At 38.1% G+C, this 18,353-nt stretch overlaps 3 protein-coding genes and 1 long non-coding RNA gene across 6 annotated transcripts; 3 read left to right on the forward strand and 1 right to left on the reverse strand.

Moving 5' to 3' along the window:
* Positions 1-1,310: 1,310 nt before the first annotated feature.
* On the forward strand, positions 1,311-4,307 carry LOC137743373 (homocysteine S-methyltransferase 2). The gene is made up of 7 exons (XM_068483257.2): positions 1,311-1,585; positions 2,134-2,190; positions 2,266-2,495; positions 2,784-2,913; positions 3,096-3,299; positions 3,544-3,615; positions 3,779-4,307. The coding sequence occupies exons 1-7, from the start codon at positions 1,406-1,408 to the stop codon at positions 3,938-3,940; spliced, it is 1,035 nt and encodes a 344-aa protein (XP_068339358.2). The 5' UTR covers positions 1,311-1,405; the 3' UTR covers positions 3,941-4,307.
* Positions 4,278-5,124, reverse strand: LOC137743375 (uncharacterized). The gene is made up of 2 exons (XM_068483258.2): positions 4,919-5,124; positions 4,278-4,786 (listed from the first exon to the last, which is right to left on the reverse strand). The coding sequence occupies exons 1-2, from the start codon at positions 5,016-5,018 to the stop codon at positions 4,377-4,379; spliced, it is 510 nt and encodes a 169-aa protein (XP_068339359.2). The 5' UTR covers positions 5,019-5,124; the 3' UTR covers positions 4,278-4,376.
* A 528-nt stretch (positions 5,125-5,652) lies between these two features.
* LOC137742671 (Protein kinase superfamily protein) lies at positions 5,653-9,823 on the forward strand. Its single transcript, XM_068482597.2, has 7 exons — positions 5,653-5,906; positions 8,171-8,257; positions 8,337-8,450; positions 8,555-8,839; positions 8,932-9,045; positions 9,350-9,422; positions 9,544-9,823. Exons 2-7 carry the CDS (start codon positions 8,195-8,197, stop codon positions 9,579-9,581), a joined length of 687 nt encoding a protein of 228 aa, XP_068338698.2. The 5' UTR covers positions 5,653-5,906; positions 8,171-8,194; the 3' UTR covers positions 9,582-9,823.
* A 2,293-nt stretch (positions 9,824-12,116) lies between these two features.
* Positions 12,117-14,278, forward strand: LOC148693271 (uncharacterized). 3 transcript variants are annotated; one of them, XR_015952997.1, is made up of 3 exons: positions 12,138-12,370; positions 12,466-12,931; positions 13,040-14,278. It is a non-coding gene; the product is annotated as an uncharacterized LOC148693271 (long non-coding RNA). The 3 variants fall into 3 exon arrangements; XR_015952998.1 differs by having other exon boundaries at positions 12,141-12,583; positions 12,769-12,931; XR_015952996.1 differs by having other exon boundaries at positions 12,117-12,931.
* The last annotated feature ends 4,075 nt before the right edge of the window (positions 14,279-18,353 follow it).

Genomic DNA, 18,353 nt, shown 5'->3' on the forward strand with positions numbered 1-18,353 from the left:
CCGCTAACACTGTGTTATCGTACAAAAATTGACATTAACATTGTAAAATCAGTTAAATTAAGAAAGAATAGACGTCCTGCAAAGAAAAAACGAGTAATCGATGGGCATTTCTTTCTTTAAAATTCAGAAAAGAAAGAATCCTACTAGAAACCCAAAATCAAATTGGTTTCCACTTTTTTGTGGTGCAGTGCATATTTACCTAATGTTCCACTAGAAATCTCAAAGGACACTTCCACTTGATACGTGTGGGCCTTTAGGGATCTTGGATATGGAAATTTGCTGGATATCCTTTTGCTACTTGTGGACTTTTAATCACCCCCAAACCATATCCACATGAAGCACACATGCAATTGGCATGAAAACTACCAACAATAAATAATGCACACAATAAGGTACCCCCTTCACATTTGGTAGGGACATTCTTCAAATTGAATACTAGTATCAACTTACTAACTATTATTACAGTCTAGTGACTCTTCACTTGCAATTGAAAGGTCTTAGGTTTGACTAAAGTAGACATTGAAGATGTATCATTTTTGCAAGTTTTGATTTTCTTAGAGTTCGTTACCTAGTGTGTGGCGGATCTATTGTGCAGTCTAGCCCAATTTCCCCTCCTCTTATATTAGACTTTTCCCATTTCCTCCTTAGAAGAGAGACATGATTTGTTAAAGCCTAAAATACACTAAGGAATCCATCAAAATTCTTCATTTTTTTTATATCAAAACATGATTGAATATAGGAAATTTTACACTCTTTTAAAATCCTGATTCAATGCACTCAAATTCTGTGGACTTTTATAAACTCCTTTAAATCTTAATTAAATACCTTAAAACTTTATTGATCTCATTTTAAATTCTAGTTGAATATTCTTGATCTTTTAAACTCTTTTGATTTTTTTTTTTTAAATTTCAGTTGAATACACCACTTACCTCTCCATCAAAATTCTTTTCCCACAGTTGAGGAAAACATTTTAATCCACAGTTTTTGGACTAGTTTATAAATATACCTAGATATTGGGGTTGGGATAAAAAGAAAGTTGAGCCAAGCCACATAATGAGTCAATTATATTTAGGAGCGAAACACATCAACTACGAAAGCTGAATTCAAATCCTCTCATTTACAAGTGAGAAAAAATACCACTAAACATGAGTTTCATTCCTGAAAAACCTAATCCACGAAGCGAACATTACCCGCGGACATTTTGTTATTATACGAAACTTGAGGTCGAAATGCTAATTTCAAAAAGTAAATTCTTATTTCTTGAGCAACCAAAAAGCTATAAAGAGCAAAAACAGAGGTGGGAGCCAGGTGTTGGCGGTTTAGTTAGTTTTTCCGGTTTCCTCACAACTACAAATACAAAATTGACCCCACACATTCACAGAGTGGTTCTTCTGTTGACGACGGGATGGGCAGCAGCAGCGGCGCTAAAACGCCGTCGTTAATGAGGGACTTTCTCAGGCATGCGGGCGGCATCGCGGTGGTCGACGGTGGACTTGCCACCGAGCTCGAACGCCACGGTGCTGACCTCAACGATCCTCTCTGGAGCGCCAAATGCCTTCTCACTTCCCCTCACCTCATTCGCACGGTACCCTCATCTCTCTCTCTAGAAAATGTAGATGTAATTGCTTTGTTTTGTGCTCTGACGAGTGTAGGTATGTGCAGAATAATGGGTTTTTGCCAAGTTTCAAGTGCTAATTTTGCTGTGAATTTTTTTTTTTTTTTTTTAATTTTTGACAATTTTGAGCTTTGTGTTTTTGGAATTAGCATTCGATTTTTTGTTGGGATTTTGGTTTTTGTTTATGAATTTGGACCAAAGTTGTCAGATTTTGTTTGGATCAGAAGGAAACTTGCAATGACCAAGATTAACATGAGAAAACTTGTTGCTCCGCTTTGATCATGTATTTTAGTGAGGAATGTGACTTCTATAAGCTGATCACAACGTTAATTGGTACATTACGCTACCACTAAGTCAGGCAGGATTGAACATGTGCTTTCTTTTTGGGGTAAAGGATTCAGCTTTTGTTAAGACGAAATCAAAAGAATGGAGATTGATTTAAGTCAATGTAATTCATTTATACACTTGATTAACTAATAGGACCATGTACCGTGTTGTTTTGTTCCGTAATGGAGCAGGTACACATTGATTACCTTGAAGCTGGTGCAGATATCATAATCACAGCGTCCTATCAGGTAATGCCGGTTACTAATAATGGCTCTCTTAATTTATATTTTTTCGTGAAGCTGAAAGTGTTAGTTGCTATGCAGGCCACCATTCAAGGTTTCGAGGCCAAAGGATTTTCAACAGAAGAGAGCGAAGCCTTGCTTCGGAAAAGTGTTGAAATTGCCCGTGAGGCACGTGATGTGTATTACGACAGATGTACGCAATGCTCTTCTGCTGACAGTGCAAACGGTAGAATTCTCAAGCGTAGGCCAATCTTAGTTGCAGCGTCTGTGGGGAGCTATGGTGCTTATTTGGCTGATGGGTCTGAGTACAGGTGAGTCAATTCTGCTATTAAAAGTCATTGCATCAGCTGTTATTTCTGTTGAGTTTGGTTCCCAAAACTCGCATGTAAATAGTTGCACGCCTTTAACTGCATTGTTGATGTAATATGAAGAGAATTTTCTCTTAGGGAAATGTACTCCTTTGATCCCAGAGTAAACTTTGAAAAATGAAGTTAGATAGTCCCTCCTGCTGTTATTTGCGTGGAAAGGGCATCGTTGTCTGAACTTGAAATGTTCACAAGGATTATTTATATTCATATTTTTGGTCTCTTCCTTGGTAGTGGAGATTATGGTGAGGCTATGACTCTAGGAGGTTTAAAAGATTTTCATCGGAGAAGGGTCCAGGTCCTAGCAGAATCAGGTCCTGACTTACTTGCATTTGAAACGGTTCCAAATAAGCTGGAGGCTCAGGTAATTCTAGGCTTCCTACTAGACTAGCTTACAAATGATCAAACTGTTTAATTAGGTGACTAATGTTTTTGATTGGTCAGTACTCAAATTTGTGACCGAAAGTGATGGATATAAAATTCAGAAAATGGGTTAATGCTCAAGAGATGTATAGTAACCATTAATCATGCTTGGTGTTTATGCAGGCTTATGCTGAGCTTTTGGAAGAAGAAAACATGCAACTTCCTGCGTGGTTTTCTTTCAACTCTAAAGATGGCATCAATGTTGTTAGTGGTGATTCTCTCCTTGAATGTGCCTCAGTTGCTGAATCATGCAATAAAGTCGTTGCAGTTGGAATCAACTGCACCCCCCCTAGATTTATCCACGGACTGTTAACACTAATTACACAGGTATGATCATTTAGGATATTTGTATTGCGTTTGAATAAGTTTATGGTCCTTATTTTTATCAAATCGTTAAAAAGTTTTAAAACTTTCTGTGACCAACTGTTGGGGCAGCAAATGACACGTCCTATTCATTTTTTATATGCCATATTTTCCATATATATTACGAATTTGTATGATTTCCTAAATAATTGCAACATGACCCTGTTTTTCGAGCTCCTGTACTTAGTTTCATGTTCAATTCCTTCAGGTGGCTACAAAACCAATTATTGTGTACCCAAATAGTGGTGAAAGCTATGATGCAGATAGAATGATGTGGGTGGTAAGTGAAATTTCTATGGTTGTATCATGTTTTCGATGTAATTATCTGTCAAAATATTGTTGTTATCTAGAAGATGGAATTAGTGCAGGAAATCTACGGTCATGACATACTTGTCGAGACACCAACTCTTCTGATATTTTCTTTTCTTTTTTCCGCATTGCAGCAAAACACTGGGGTTTCAGATGAAGATTTTGTCTCGTATGTAAACAAATGGTGTGAGGTAGGGGCTTCCCTTGTAGGAGGTTGTTGCAGAACAACCCCAAATACAATCAGAGCAATATACAGGACTCTTCCCAATAGGTCAACATCTCCCCCAGAGCAGTAACCACTTTGGCTTTGCGAAGAGAGATCAGTCGAGCAAGACTATCAGAAGGCTCATCTGTCGAGCAAGACCTGATAGAAGCTGTCCACAGTTTTTTCATGTCACTTGGCATTTTGCATCGTCTTCTGGCTTACATACGAGGGATCTACATGCATGGATTATATCCAAGACCAAGAGTTTTCAGTTGTTTGAATGCAACTGTATGTGCTTAACCAGATCAGTTTAGTTTTTGAACACTCTGACTCCTGTACATTATAACTAATTTTATTGCAGACTCTTTCATTCGGATTTCGCAAAAATATGATCAGTTATGTAATTAAGATGAGTGGAAGAGACTGTCTTCAACAAACCCAGAAATTCTTCGTCGAAAGCGACATTTCATAATCCTGTGGAAGATCATTGACAAATTACAAATTACATGTGAAAGTTTTAACTATTTCTAAGTATCAAAACCAGAGTAAACACCACTATCCCTCAGCAACCTCTTCTCTTCTTCAACGTAGTTCTTCCCCCTGCTTGCCTGCCCAAGCTCTCTCTTCCTCTTCTCCTTCTGCGAAAACGACAGGTTTCGCTTATCGCTCCGGGTCAGCGCAGTTTCAAGCTTCTCTCCCGAGGCCAATGTAGCTCTCGTCTTCTGTCGTTGTTCATAAGATTCTTCTTCTTCCTCAGTTTTCTTGGTTCCGGGCTTGCCGTCCTTACCGTCCTCCCTGCCGGTAGACCAAGTCCAGTTCGGCTCCTGCTCCGGCGCTTTCGGTGGCGGCACACCCAGCACAGACGGCCCACCCTTGTAGCCATGTTGCTTCAGTGCCTCAAAGTCCACAACTTTGCTCTTTGGCTTCCCAGATTTCACTGCAGAAATAACAGAGTATGCAGCCAGCTAAAACAAATTCAATACACAGATCACAAAACCCCAACCAGTACTTAAACAAATATATATATATATATATGTATATGTATATGTGTGTGTATATGTATATGTACCTTGTGAAGCTGTTTTCTTGGAGGGTGGTGAATCTGATGACTTCCCAGATGAGGAATCCGAATCTCCTTCCTCGTCACTCCATGTAATTGCCCTCTTCATGCTGGGCAAGAATTTGGGTCCCGTTCCTACGAATTAGGGTTTCAAGGGCTATGGAAGATTGGAAATTGACTTACCCCCTAATTTCAAAAGAGGGGTTTAGGTTTAGGATTCCGCACATAACCACAGATAATGGGATCGTGCGTAAATTGTGATCGTTCGGGTCGTTCCTACTCGGGTTATGGGCCTTCTCAAGCCCATTATTCATTTTCAAGCACTGTATGATTTTGACCCCTAAACTTTGATGCTTGTTCCATTTTGGTCCTCATTCGCTTTTTCTATCTCCCAAGTTGGTTCGTAAACTTTTCAAAATGTGTCAAAAGTGGACAACGATTGGCGATAGGCGTGATTCAATTTTTTTTTTTTAGTATAAAACGTTTAGTTTTGGACGCAAAATTAAATGAATGACACTTAAAACGTAGACGAATTATCGAAATCGTCTTAAAAAAGTGATCATGTATAATTCTATAAACTTTTACAATAAAAGTATACTTTCATTCCTTAGATCAATTTCGGATAAAAAAAGATTGAAGGATCAAAATGAAAGATCTCTATGAATTATGATGCTAATTAGGGCTGGGCAAAAGGATATAGGAACTGCGGGTTAAGACGGATACGGGCTCGTTCCAATTTTTTCATAAGAGAAACGGGGTGGGGCAGGGCTAAATTTATAAAAAAAAGGGTCCTGGACCGATCGGTTTGTAATTGCTATGGACGGACGAGATTGAAGTGTAACCTACCTCCAATCTGAACCGTTAGTTTTACCCTAGGACCTAGGTCTCCTCGAGCTCGACTCTGTCACTGGAGTCTGGAGTACTCGAACTCGACTCGATTCTCTCTCGCGGTCTCTCCTCCACCACGCCGACATCATCTCCTCCTTCCGTATCATTGGTAAGTGATTCCTTCCTTTTCTCATACATCTCTGTTACAAATTTCGTTGCCCTTCTGAGATCCAATAAATTAGATGTAAAGTTCCAAAATATCTGGAGTTATGGCTGTCTTCGTGTTTGATTAGATGGGTTGCTTTAATTTTCTTCTGGGTTTTCTGTTTTTCCTTTGTATTGGTAGTTTCTGCTGGTTCTGGTAAATATATAGCATGTATGATGGAGTTGATTGTAGTAACAAAGTGCCCACCATGTGCTTGAAGAAATGCCCGAGTGGGTGTTGGATAAAGGGTGTGTCTTGAATCTTGATTGAAATCCGGAATCAGTGTGAAAAAAGTTTATTTCTTCATTTTGATTTTTTGGTTTGAGTTCCTTCTGTAGATTAGTGCCCGTTTGGAGAATTTTGAATTCAATGTGGGTTTTCGGTTTGAATTGGACTGTAGTTCTTCCCTTCAATTACATAATTTTTTGATTTCATACTTGTACAAAATAGAATACATCAAATCTGTAATAACTAATATTAAGAAGCCCTTTAACACTTCGATTATAACCTACTCCCCATCCCTGTAGCCTGCAACATTTGATTTCCCACCCGCAATGTTTGTCACACCTACAAACAATTTGCATTAGAATTTCAGAAATCGTCACACCTGTTTGGAAATCTGTTAGTATTGGAATTCTGTGGTTCTGTCATATATTTGCTAAATACATTATTACATTGGGTTGGCTTGTTTCTGTAGTTCTGTGGTATGTCATATATTTTTGATGAGATTTGAGATGGATCAAATTGATCATTGCTTTTCATTGTGTTGATTGGTTGAAACTTGAATATGAATTAAGATTTCAGATGTTTTGGTATAGTATGAATATTTTCAAAATACTAACTGAGATGAAAGCCCAGTCGGCAATAGGAATAGAATCATAATATCTTGAAACCACCACAAACATACAAACTGTAAAATCTGTATTTGAATCTGTGCATGCAAATTGTAAAACTGTAAAATCTGTAAAAATTCAGTGTTTTTTTTCCCCCAAAAAAAAAAAGAAAAAAAAAAAAAAAGAGGACCTGTGTACCCAGACCAAACCAGCCCGTTTAAAATGGGCCGGGTTAGGTTCGGTTCCTGTTTTAAAATCTGTTGTACCCGCCCCAGACCGGTCCATTTCTTTCAAAGCCTCGTGCGGGAAAGTGGAGTGGAGGGTTCCCAAATTTGCGGAATTGCTGAGAGGTTCTTCATAACCATTGGCGGCGAACAAACTAAACAACAGAAACCCAAACTCATCCTTCACTCCCGCCGCCAGCCTCCGCCGTTTCTCTCTCTCTCTTCCTTCTCTTTCCTCTATTGGGTCGGTGACTCTAAATGTCAACTAAAAGTGAAGGAACTTGCTTTTCTCTATCTCAAGGTTTGCTCATTTCCTTTTGTTCCACAAGTTGCAAAATTTTGTAGGTTTATACGAGTAATTAAATGCTATCCTATGTGCTTTTAATTGGGTTTTTTTCTTCAATTGAGTAAGTTGCATTGGATGCTTATAGCTGAGCTGCAATCAGTTGATTGTAATCTTTGTTTGGACTGCTGTGGTTGTAGAGAGAGAGAGAGAGAGAGGGGGGGGGGGGAGGGAGAGAGAGAGTTGGAAACTTTATTGGTTTGTAGTTGTTGTTGAGTAGTCAAAAATATTCGAGAGGTTTTATTTTGGTGTTTTCTGCTATTAGATACACTTTGGGTCTTACCATTTGGAGCCAATATAACTTTTAATATTTTGGCAAAAGAATGTCGAAGACGAAGAATTCTGTGCAACAGATTGTGTGTTTTGGTCTGAAGACTCAAGAATGGTTAAACGTTTAGGCTCACACCTCAATCTTTCTGTTGAATAATGTAAAAAGTCACACATCGGACTTTAGAATAAGTTCATAGAAAACTACGGGATAAAAATGGTATTTTCTCATCCCCAAACCCATGGAGCTCAGCTTGTTCCCATTTTGTGGGGTTTAGAGAGGGAGTTTCAGATACCTAGGATAAGGGTTCTGGATCCGGGTTTTGGGTGTTGCAGCATTCAAAAGTGGTAACTTTTATAGTGTTCTCTTTTGTTGAATCCTTATGGTTGCATGAAAATTTGGTCCATCCAATCTAAACCCATTATGTAAAGTTAGAAATGTTATTGGTTTGTAAAAACATTGAGATGGTTGGTTTGGTTTTGGGTAGTCATGCAGAAAGCAAAAAAGGTGTTTGTTTATGTTCTGTTTAGCTGAATCGTTTGCATGAAATTTTTGGTCAGGAAATCTGAACCCAGTTATTTTCCATGGAAACCAAGGCGGATGGTGGAGGTAGCTCGCTTGTTCTGATCAAGCAAGGAGCCGAAGCTGTGAGTTTTTGTATTTTAATGTGTAATTTGAACTGGCTAAGAAATTGGGGCTAAAACTTTTCTATTCCTCTATTTCCAGAGGGTTTTTGAGTCAGACTTCACGGGAAGGAGGTCAATTGTCAAGGAGCGTTTTTCAAAGAAGTATAGGCATCCGTCTTTGGATGCAAAGCTTACGCTCAAGCGCCTCAATGCGGTTTGTTTTTTCTTTCTTGATGAGGTTTTACTTTTGTGACGAAATTCGCTAGTAGCCTTTTTATACCCATCTGATTTTTCGCTAAAATGGACATGTTGGAGCAGGAGGCCAGGTGCATGACGAAAGCAAGACGGCTCGGGGTCTATACTCCAGTGCTTTACCATGTAGACACTGTGCTGCATACCCTAACATTTGAATACGTGGAGGGTCCTTCTGTCAAAGATGTATTTCTTAGATTCGGGTTAGGCGATGGAAGTGTTGCTGAAGAACGCATTGATGATATTGCAATGCAGATTGGTCAAGCAATTGCGAAACTACATGATGGTGGCCTCATTCATGGGGACTTGACCACATCTAACTTGTTAATCAGAGCTAGTACCAATCAGTTGGTGAGTGATTTACTTATGTTCACTTTGTTCTTCCAATTTTTGCTCAAGTGCTTTTACAGATTTGCATCAAATTCGAAATTTTCTTCTCCAAGGTTGTCATTGATTTCGGTCTGAGCTTTACATCAACCCTTCCAGAAGATAAGGCTGTGGATTTGTATGTACTGGAAAGAGCTTTGCTCTCAATGCATTCTTCGTGTGGGAATGTGGTAAGCCAAGTTTGTTCTTTTTCCAGTTAATCTTTGGTTTTTCAAAATCTGCTTCATCTTTTCGTTAGTTCGTAACTTTTGTATTTTTCAAGAAAATGAAATAAGTGTAGTTCAGAAATGGTGGAACTGAACAGAGTTCTAACAGTTTGTCTTGGCCCGAGACATTCGTCTTAGAGCAGTTGTTAGAGTACAAGTTTTACATGATTTCCATTTATCAGTTTCGGAAAAGACTGAGTTTTCGAAGCTGTATTCAAACTCTACGTTGAATAATCAAATTTATTCTCATGCTTTCATTCTTGTACAGATGGATCCGATACTTGCTGCGTATCGGAAGTCCTCAAAGCAGTGGTCATCCACCTTAAACAAGTTAGCTCAAGGTGTGACCTCCCGTTTCTGCTCAGTTTGTTTCTCAATCTGAAATACGGCTTTAGAATTCCATTATACTTTCTTTAATCCTCTTTCCTTTTAAGTTTTCTTACGACTTCACAATTTTTACAGTGAGACAACGAGGCCGAAAGCGCACCATGGTTGGATGAGTGCTGCTTCAACTATCATTCACATCAGGATAAGCAAAAGGAGTATTTGCAGGGCGACATGCAACGGTACACTCGTTATCTTCGTGTGATGTTTAGTTGCAAGTTATGAACATGTATTCCGACTTTGAATTCAGTAGTAATTTATGTCTAGAGTGCATGTCCTGGAACTAGCTATCGATCTGATGCCTTACCTCCACTCCTTGTTGTTTACAACTGAAATTTGAATGTGGCTCTCCTTTTCATTTTTGATTGTTTAGACCGAACATTCTATTATGCGCCGGAGTGTGGCATGGACCGGAGCTATAAGAAGAAATGAATGTTCAGCCAAGGATCCGGCTGTATACATGTTCCGGTGCATGCTACAAAACCCCATTTCAACATCTAAATTATAGAAAGTTCTGTGTTCGAATTTTTTCCCTGTTCGAATGTCCATATTTTGAATCGTACCTCGAATTTCATGTCATACATCAGTACGTCCAAGACACACAAACCTCCCCGAATTCTTGGCCTTCGACCTCAACTCTCCCACCCAAACCCCCTCCTGTAATCGGCATCACAATTGCAAAGGTCAGCCGTCGGCGGTGGTGGTGGTGCATGTGATGTACAGCGATTTTGAAGGCACTTTTGCGACGGAGCCTACGACGCCAATGACACCATCTACACCAGAAACTAGCGCTCCAACGATACCAATCCTACCACTGCCATCGGTACAGGTAATGCCACTGCCGTCGCCACCACCTTCACTGCCATCAATCACCCCAGATATCATGCCACCGTCGCTACCACCATTGCCAATCATGCCACCGCTGCCACCACCAGTGCAAATCACACCACTGTCGCAATCAATCACGCCACCACAGCCAACTAAACCACCTGTGCTACCGCTACCATGTTTCATTCGTGACACTAGAATGGTTTGAGGGACCTCTTTGTTATCGAATTTCTAATGCAACAAGCAAATGATTTTGTTTTACACACTTTTGATCTTGTACACATTTTTCTTTATTTTTGACAATTAAATTGAACAAATTTAACGAAAATAATGATCATGGTTAAACATGGGTAATGAGCATGTTTACCATTTTCCTGGTAAAATTATGAAGAAACAAAAGTTGTGGCAAGAAGTGCTTCACCTAAAACGAAAGGAGTATGACTCTTTCTCTTTCAAATCTCACTTCCTTTCAGTCCTCAACTATTTGAACGGTCAAATTAAAGGCCCAAATTAAATTTATTTAGAGGACTAAACCCAATGTTGAAGCCCAACTCAATCATCCAAATGCTTGATACAACTCACAACTCACAATATTCCCGGATATTGTGTTATCCTGATTTCCAAAAATAAATAAATAAATGCTCAATACAACTCACAACTCAGGGAACAAAGTTTTGCTAGCTTTCCCTAAAACTATACCTGGGATTCGTGTCTTGTTTTTTGTGTTCGTGTCGTTTTTGTAACATATCTGATATCTTAACGGGTAGTGTCGTGTAATACCTATTAAAGTAAATGGGTAATATGACCCGACTTGAAATCGACCAATTAATATTATCAGGTAATATGGCCTGACCCATTATCTGTTACCTGTTAAAATAAATCAATAGATATTGAAAATGAAAAACATAATTTGACCAAAAAAAAAAAGAAGAAGAAAAAAGAAAGCATAATACTAAATTAGTATATGTATATCACATTGTCACATAAATATAACTTCAAAACATAAAAAAATAAAAATAAAATAAAATAAAACATATGTCTTTCAAGTATTATATACTCTAAAATTAAGAGTCTAATGAAAAAACATTAGTACAATACTATAAAATACCAAATGTTCAAGGATATGGAAAATGAAGGGAGTTACGTTTCAAGGTTGAGGAACCTTGCATGTTTATATATGTTTTCACATTTTTCAGACTTGTACATTAATAATTATGAATTTATTTATTTTGAACTCCCTTAAAAAGCTATTCATGAGGGTTTGTATGGCTTTAAAAATTCAAACAATGATTACCTATACTCAAAGTGTAGAGAATGCGATCATGAGCCTTTGCATATCTTTTTCACATTTTTCTCAGTTGTAAATTAATTATTATAATTTTTTTAATGTGTTTGGTATTTTTAAATTATTTGATATTTTATTTTTAATTTGTTTTATAATTTTTTTAACCTTACCAGGATACTATCTAAATAAATAAATAAAACTTAAAATTTTAAATTTATATAAATAATACAATGATACATATTTAATATACAATATGAGATATTGGCCATTGTACTTTATAGTAAGTTCATTAGTAGTTTAAAAAATTAAAATCATCAAAATAACTTAGTTCTTAACGTGTCAAAACGGATTATCCACGTGTCATTGTTGTGTAAATTTTATTAAGAACTCATTATTAACGGGTTCTTCTCGTGTGACCCGATAACGATCCGATTAGTTATCCTATTGATCAAAAACTTATTATTTTTGTATCGTGTACGTGTCGTGTTAACAGATCGTGTAAGAAATTACCAAATACACCAAAGACGATAATATATATTCAGATTTATAACCCTAAGGAACGGCTTTTAAGCTTCTCTTCCGCCTCTTTGGAAGCCATTCATTTTCCAGAAACCTTCTTCCTTGTCTGCAATTCCATTTCCTGACCAGAAATTAAAAAGAAAAACATTCTCCATCTTATTATCTATGTCGACTTCATGTACTGATTCCTCAACCGAGTCAGATGATGAGGACGGGAGTGCAATGACTTGTCTCACAAGAATATGGGATTTGGTGGCATCGGTAATTAAATAGGTAAAGTTCACTTTTCAATCATAAATTTACTTTTCTCTAATTTATTTTTTCAGAACTGTTTGGTATTTACGTTTGTTGTTACGACTTCTTGCAAGAGCAAACGTGGAAATGGGAGCGGAATTTTAGTCTTTTGTTCTAGAATATCGAGGTTAAGACGAATGGGGACATTGGAATGGTATTTCTGTGTTTTACTAATTTATTTTAAGAGAAATGGTAAGTAGACTGTCTAGCATTTCTCTCAACTTTTCACCTGCCTTACAAGATTTTTGTTATTAATATTCTTTAGTAGAATTTTCGAACCTGAACGCGGAAATGGGCATTCAGTCCTTACCGTGTGTTGGGAAGTGCTCGTTTCCATGAATCTTGTTGCTAATTTGGGTTAAAAAATGGTTTGATAGGGAAGAGGTCGATAGCATCTCTTGGCGGGATTTGAAGGTTGCTATTAGCTTTTGGTATGTGAACAATTGCCTTGTAGGGCGCCAAGTAATTGTTGGTGAGTTTGACAAGCCATTAGTTGAGAATGAGTCGGACCGTGACAGGATGATGAAACTATGTGTCTTTGTAAGTGTTAGGATGATGAAACTATGTGTCTTTGTAATTTCCTTACTTTATCCTCTTTTTACTTTGTCATTGTTTTCCTTTAACACTAACGACCATCCTATCATGTAGGTCATGATCGAGTATGATGATAGGCTAATGATGGTCGAGCAATGCAATGAAAAGCTTCGAGAAGACAAGAAGCTAGTGGATGCCGCCAAGAAGGAGTGCAAGCCTCGGATTGAGGCCATCTAGCTCAAGGACCAAGCTTTGGAGAGGGTAAAGCGGCGAGATGAGGATAACCTAAGGCTTAAAAACCAGCTGGATGTGGTTATCTTTGAGGCATCCAATGTCAGAGAGGAGTAAGATAATGCCTTGGTCAAGGTCTCTGAGCTAAAAAAGAGTCTCCCTGATGAGAGGGAAGATGCCGTGCATGAGTTTTTGGGTTCTCAGGACTTCCACAAGTTTATAAGGCCTTACTACACCCCAGGAGATTCGGCATGAGGGGTGGCTATTCTCGAGCAATACCATGGTGAAGGTGTCATTAACTGGTCATGCTTTGAGAAATACCAGAAGGAGGTGGAGCATGAGGATGATGCCAGTGCCGACGAGCAGACTCAGCAGGGTGAAGATGGTCTTGGAAATGGCAATGGTGGTTGTGATGCCGATGGAGGTGGATGCAGGATGATGCTAGCGAGAGCTTGGCCTCAGATGAGGATGATTCGTAGTGCCTTCACCTGTTATATGCATTACTTTGTTGCATATACGCCATATGTTAAGACAGTTAACCCTCAGTTTTGGGGCCACCCATGTGATGGTTAACATCCACAGGGGCAATGGGCCTGTGAGATTGAGTCTGCCTAGCCTCATTGAGCATCCCGAAGAGCTTCTCGTACTGTTCATGGAGGATCTCATTCCTGATGGCTATCTTATTGTTTTGAGCTTCGGGCTCTTTGTCCTTAGCTTGAAAAGCAAAGTTCTTTATTTCCTTTCTTCGCTGCCTTACACTAAGCACGAAGGGGTGTTGTTCTGTGTGTTGTGGCTTCCTTTTCTCCCCATGTTGGAGAGGGATGCATGATCAAAAGAAAGTGTACAAACAATGGAAACTAGCTTGACGAAGCTCGTGAGAGTAGAAATAAGTGTTGTTTCCACAGACGGTGCCAAATGTTGATGCATAAATTTAATGAGACTTTGGAACAACGTGAAATGTCAAGTTTGTGACATTCACATGGTTGCTTTGATCACCTGGTGTGGATAATATGTACAGAGATATAGATAGGGAAGTAAACACAAGATGTACGTGGTTCACCGTAAGTTTGGCTATGTCCACGGGGTAGAGGAGTTTTGATTAATAGTGAAGAATTTACACAATACATATGTTTAAGCATAATCATCACTAGTGGGTTATAATGACGAGTTTAAGTACAGTAATGCCAATGGTCTTCTTTTATAGTCGATGAGAGTCCCTCGTTTTCATTCATGATTGATGTGAGACTCTAGAAGCTTTATTATGATGTTGACACATGTCGCATTGTGATTGGCCTCTTGGTTTAAAATAATACTACTATTTATTAGTTTTCTCTTTGAAATCTGGACTCTAAACATTTGAATCTCAAGGATTTTGCGGACCAACCACCCCTCGCAAGTCTATATATTTTGGGAGTAGAGCATGCAAAATGGAGCAGGCTTTAATCTATTTTTGCTTTAAGGAACCCTCCTAGCCACCAATTACAAAAACAGTATGACCAAATCTGCATTTCAAAACGGAGAATGGCAACTTGGCCTAGCCATTTAAATCAATTTAACTATTTAGACAAATTTTAAGAGCATTACTACTCAGGGCACCCTAAAAGTAAAGAACAATGTCATAGGATTACAAGGGTTAAAAATTTGATGCACAATGTCATAAGATTAAAAAGATTAAAAATTTGATAAACATGCTAAGATGTGTCTGTAACCCCAAATTCATAAACAATATTGTTCATTTCAATTTCCAAATTCAATCATTGTAACAATGTTTAGCAATTACTAAAACTTGAACACTTTCGTGAGTGTTAATATTTTCAAATTTCATCAGATCCATTAAGCCGATAAACCCGTCATTTTGTGAACAACTGCCTTGCGGGGCGCAAAGTAGTTGTTAGTGAGTTCGATGAGCCGCTAGCCAAGAAGGAGACGGACCGAGATAGGGAGATGAAGCTGTGTGCCTATAGAAGTGTTAATTTTTCATTTCCTTACTTTATCTTTTCTTTTTCCTTCTTTGTTTTCCTTTGATACTAACAACCATCTTGTTTGCACCTAAAATGTGCACCATTTCACTTATTTGGGCATTTGGGTAAAATATGGCATTTGGAGGATTAATGTGCAAGAAGGCTAACTTGGAAAGATATTTGGCTGCAAGTGGGGTAGTTTGACATTATTATATTATTTTTCCTTATTGTATAGGTGGTGGAGGTTTGCCAAGAGCTTTGTTTAAACAACAATTGCATGTTTTCCTAATGCAAGTGGATGGGAAGACACATACATTCTGACAGAGGATACATGGTGAAAGAGACTAACTTGCTTCTTTTAATTAATAGTTTATTGCAAATGGTGAAAACATGTGGTGGAAATGCAAGTTCCCCTTTTAATATTATTTCACAATGCAAGTTGGCCAAGCTTCTTTCGGGCAAGTTCATTGTTCTCAACAAGGGAGCTCCTTCAGATCTCTATATAAAGAAGCAGAGGCAGAAGGATTATGGACACTCAAACAACCAATCAATCAACTCTACTCAAATCAGCTTATCAGCTTCCTTGTAGACATTTAGCTTTAGCCAAGTATCCATTGCTTTCCTTGTTTATTAGCTCTGCTGCTCACTAGTAGTATCGATCTCATTTGTAGTTCATGTACAACTCATTTTCAGTCATTTAAATTACAAGCAATCTACAATACTAATCATTTACTTTCCTCTGTCAGTTGCACTTCCAGCAACCCTGCCATTTACATATTGTTCCACCTCTCCATATAAGTAAAGTCCTTATCCTTAAGGTAAACAAAAAATCTTGATCTGAGCCACTCCCACTTAATGGCACAATCTCTTGGTTTGAAGTCGAACTCAGGTGCAACCTCAATCATTTTGATCTTGTCTACTAGCAACATCTAGTAGTGGAACGCCCGCACCCACCAATTTCATGTTTGAGTAAATTCTTGGCATGCCCGGAAGGCCCATGGCGAATTTAGGAAGCAAACACATCTTGTTATGTAGGCCATGACTGAGATTGATGATAATTTTTTCAAATCTAATCTTCATTGGTGTTATGATTCTCTTGATTAAACCAAATTAATATAAAATTGATGTGAATAGAATATAGATGTATTATCGTCAATATTAACATAGATTAATTTTCTTTTGCTTTTGCAAATAATGTTGGAAGCTTGGGAGAAGATGGAGCTAATAATAAATTGGACAACATATATGTGAAAGATTCTAGTGTAATGGATAACACAATTGCAAAAGTTAGCCCTCGGCCGTGGTGGTGGCGGATGCGACGTACAACGATTTTCAAGGCACTTTTGTGACGGAGGTGGTGATTAAACTCCATTGTGGCCAAGTATCCGATGGTTGTCATAATGTTCTGATGGATATGATTAATATAAGTAAGAGCAACTCCACAGGAGGCTATAGCCCGGTGGACAGGCGACCAAAAAAACCTAATAGCTTCCCTCCCTTGCTCCAACCTATGCGGGCGATTGGGTTTGGTGGGGAGGCCTGGCCTCATGGTGACGCTGGTTCACTTCATGCTCTACATGCGCTTCATCAAGTCGCTCGAGATCGATGCCATTATCGATCGCTTCTCGGAAGCCAGAGCTGTTGAGCACGTTCGAGTCTTGACCCAAGAGATCAACAGTCGCCAGGTGAGCTCATTTTTCAATGCCCTCATTGCATTTTTCTCCCTTTTTTTGTCCAAATTGAAGAAAAAACAATTTGAGATTTTTTTCTTGGTTTGATTTGAATTCACCATTGTCATTGCTATTGGAGAGATTGGGTACACTGTTTGGTTTATGGGTTGAGGTACTTATTTGCAGTTTCCTAATTTGTTGATAGGAAGGGCGTCCTAGCTTGACAGAAGCTACTCGATACATTACAAGTAGTTGGAAATGATAAAATTATTTTTTATTATTTTATAAAATAAAAAATACTAATATTTTATTGCCGATTGCCTTGGCTATTCAGTTTAGGGGTGGAGATACAAAAAACAATTACTATTCATTAAAGGCAGTTACTATTCACTGCAGGGGATTGAATAGGAAATTACCTTAGGAGGCCTTTCTCACGCTGGAGTTGCTCTAATGTCAGCAGTGGTGGATATGAAGATTTTTGCGTCTTGAAACAATGCCAACGGAACTTATGTTTGCACTACGGTGCCCAAGTTCCCTTGTTCATCTATATCTGTATGTTTATAAGATAACGAAGAGGGGATCTATTAATCTAGGGGTGTGATATCCACACACCCCATTTTACTTCTCACACATCTTTTTAATTTTCGGCCGTCGGATCAAATGAATTGAAGAAGATCAACTGACATAAATTATCAAGGGGTGTGTGAGAAGTAAAATGGGGTGTGTGGATAGCACACCCCATTAATCTAACGTATGTCACCTGTCACCTACGTATTTAGGAATCCATACTGCACATGTTATTACTTTAATTACTTCACATTTTAATTTTGGAAGTTTTAACGAAACACTCATAGTATTGTTAACTTTTAACGAAAATGACATTTTTATTCTAAAATGTCACTTGTGGTACTATTCACTTATAACACATTTTTGTCATTTTGATTAAAACTTAAAGTTTGCAAGACATTTCATTAGTTTTCATTTTAATTTTTGCAATGTTTGATGCTCTAGCTTGTTGTGAAATTGAACCCTATCATAAAAAAATGTTAGGGGAAATGCTTGAAGCAAACTAGTTGTGCAGAGTAAGGCAACCATTACTATTTACTAATGTCGGAAGGAAGACGAAAATGATTAATCGATGAAATGGACAGAGACCTCAAATAAATGATGGGCAACAAGCATCAATATGGATTAGATCACTAGATGATGATAAAGACCTTAAATTTCTTTAGAGGACCAAACCAAATGTTGTCCGACCCTTCGAGACCTCGATTTTTGTTGTCGTTGTCAAATTGAATAAATTCAATGAAAACAACAATCAAAGTTAAACACGAGTACGTACAAAAAGAAGAAGAATATGTTTATTATTTCCTTATAAGATTAGTAGGAAACAAAGGAGGTGGATTATATGCCCTCCCATTTCCATACTCTTTTTATGCTCTCCTGTGATGTATGGTCACAGTTAAACCACGTTAACATTTTATATTAATTTTTTATAGAAATAATAAAACAAAAAGTAATAGGAATATAAAATATTGACGTGCCTTAACTGTGACCACACAAATA

The sequence above is a fragment of the Pyrus communis genome, chromosome 11, assembly GCF_041283825.1.
Source record: "Pyrus communis isolate YQ-2024b chromosome 11, ASM4128382v1, whole genome shotgun sequence".
NCBI classification, from domain to species: domain Eukaryota; kingdom Viridiplantae; phylum Streptophyta; class Magnoliopsida; order Rosales; family Rosaceae; genus Pyrus; species Pyrus communis.

Bases quoted from the DNA above. Each gene is read 5' to 3' on its own strand.
- LOC137743373 (XM_068483257.2), top strand. From the start codon at position 1,406: ATGGGCAGCAGCAGCGGCGCTAAAACGCCGTCGTTAATGAGGGACTTT. The intron at 2,914-3,095 runs GTAATTCTAGGC...GTGTTTATGCAG, and splicing joins CAAATAAGCTGGAGGCTCAG to GCTTATGCTGAGCTTTTGGA. The intron at 3,300-3,543 runs GTATGATCATTT...CAATTCCTTCAG, and splicing joins TGTTAACACTAATTACACAG to GTGGCTACAAAACCAATTAT.
- LOC137743375 (XM_068483258.2), bottom strand. From the start codon at position 5,018: ATGAAGAGGGCAATTACATGGAGTGACGAGGAAGGAGATTCGGATTCC. The intron at 4,787-4,918 runs GTACATATACAT...TTATTTCTGCAG, and splicing joins CAAGAAAACAGCTTCACAAG to TGAAATCTGGGAAGCCAAAG.
- LOC137742671 (XM_068482597.2), top strand. From the start codon at position 8,195: ATGGAAACCAAGGCGGATGGTGGAGGTAGCTCGCTTGTTCTGATCAAG. The intron at 8,451-8,554 runs GTTTGTTTTTTC...ATGTTGGAGCAG, and splicing joins CGCTCAAGCGCCTCAATGCG to GAGGCCAGGTGCATGACGAA. The intron at 8,840-8,931 runs GTGAGTGATTTA...TTCTTCTCCAAG, and splicing joins GAGCTAGTACCAATCAGTTG to GTTGTCATTGATTTCGGTCT.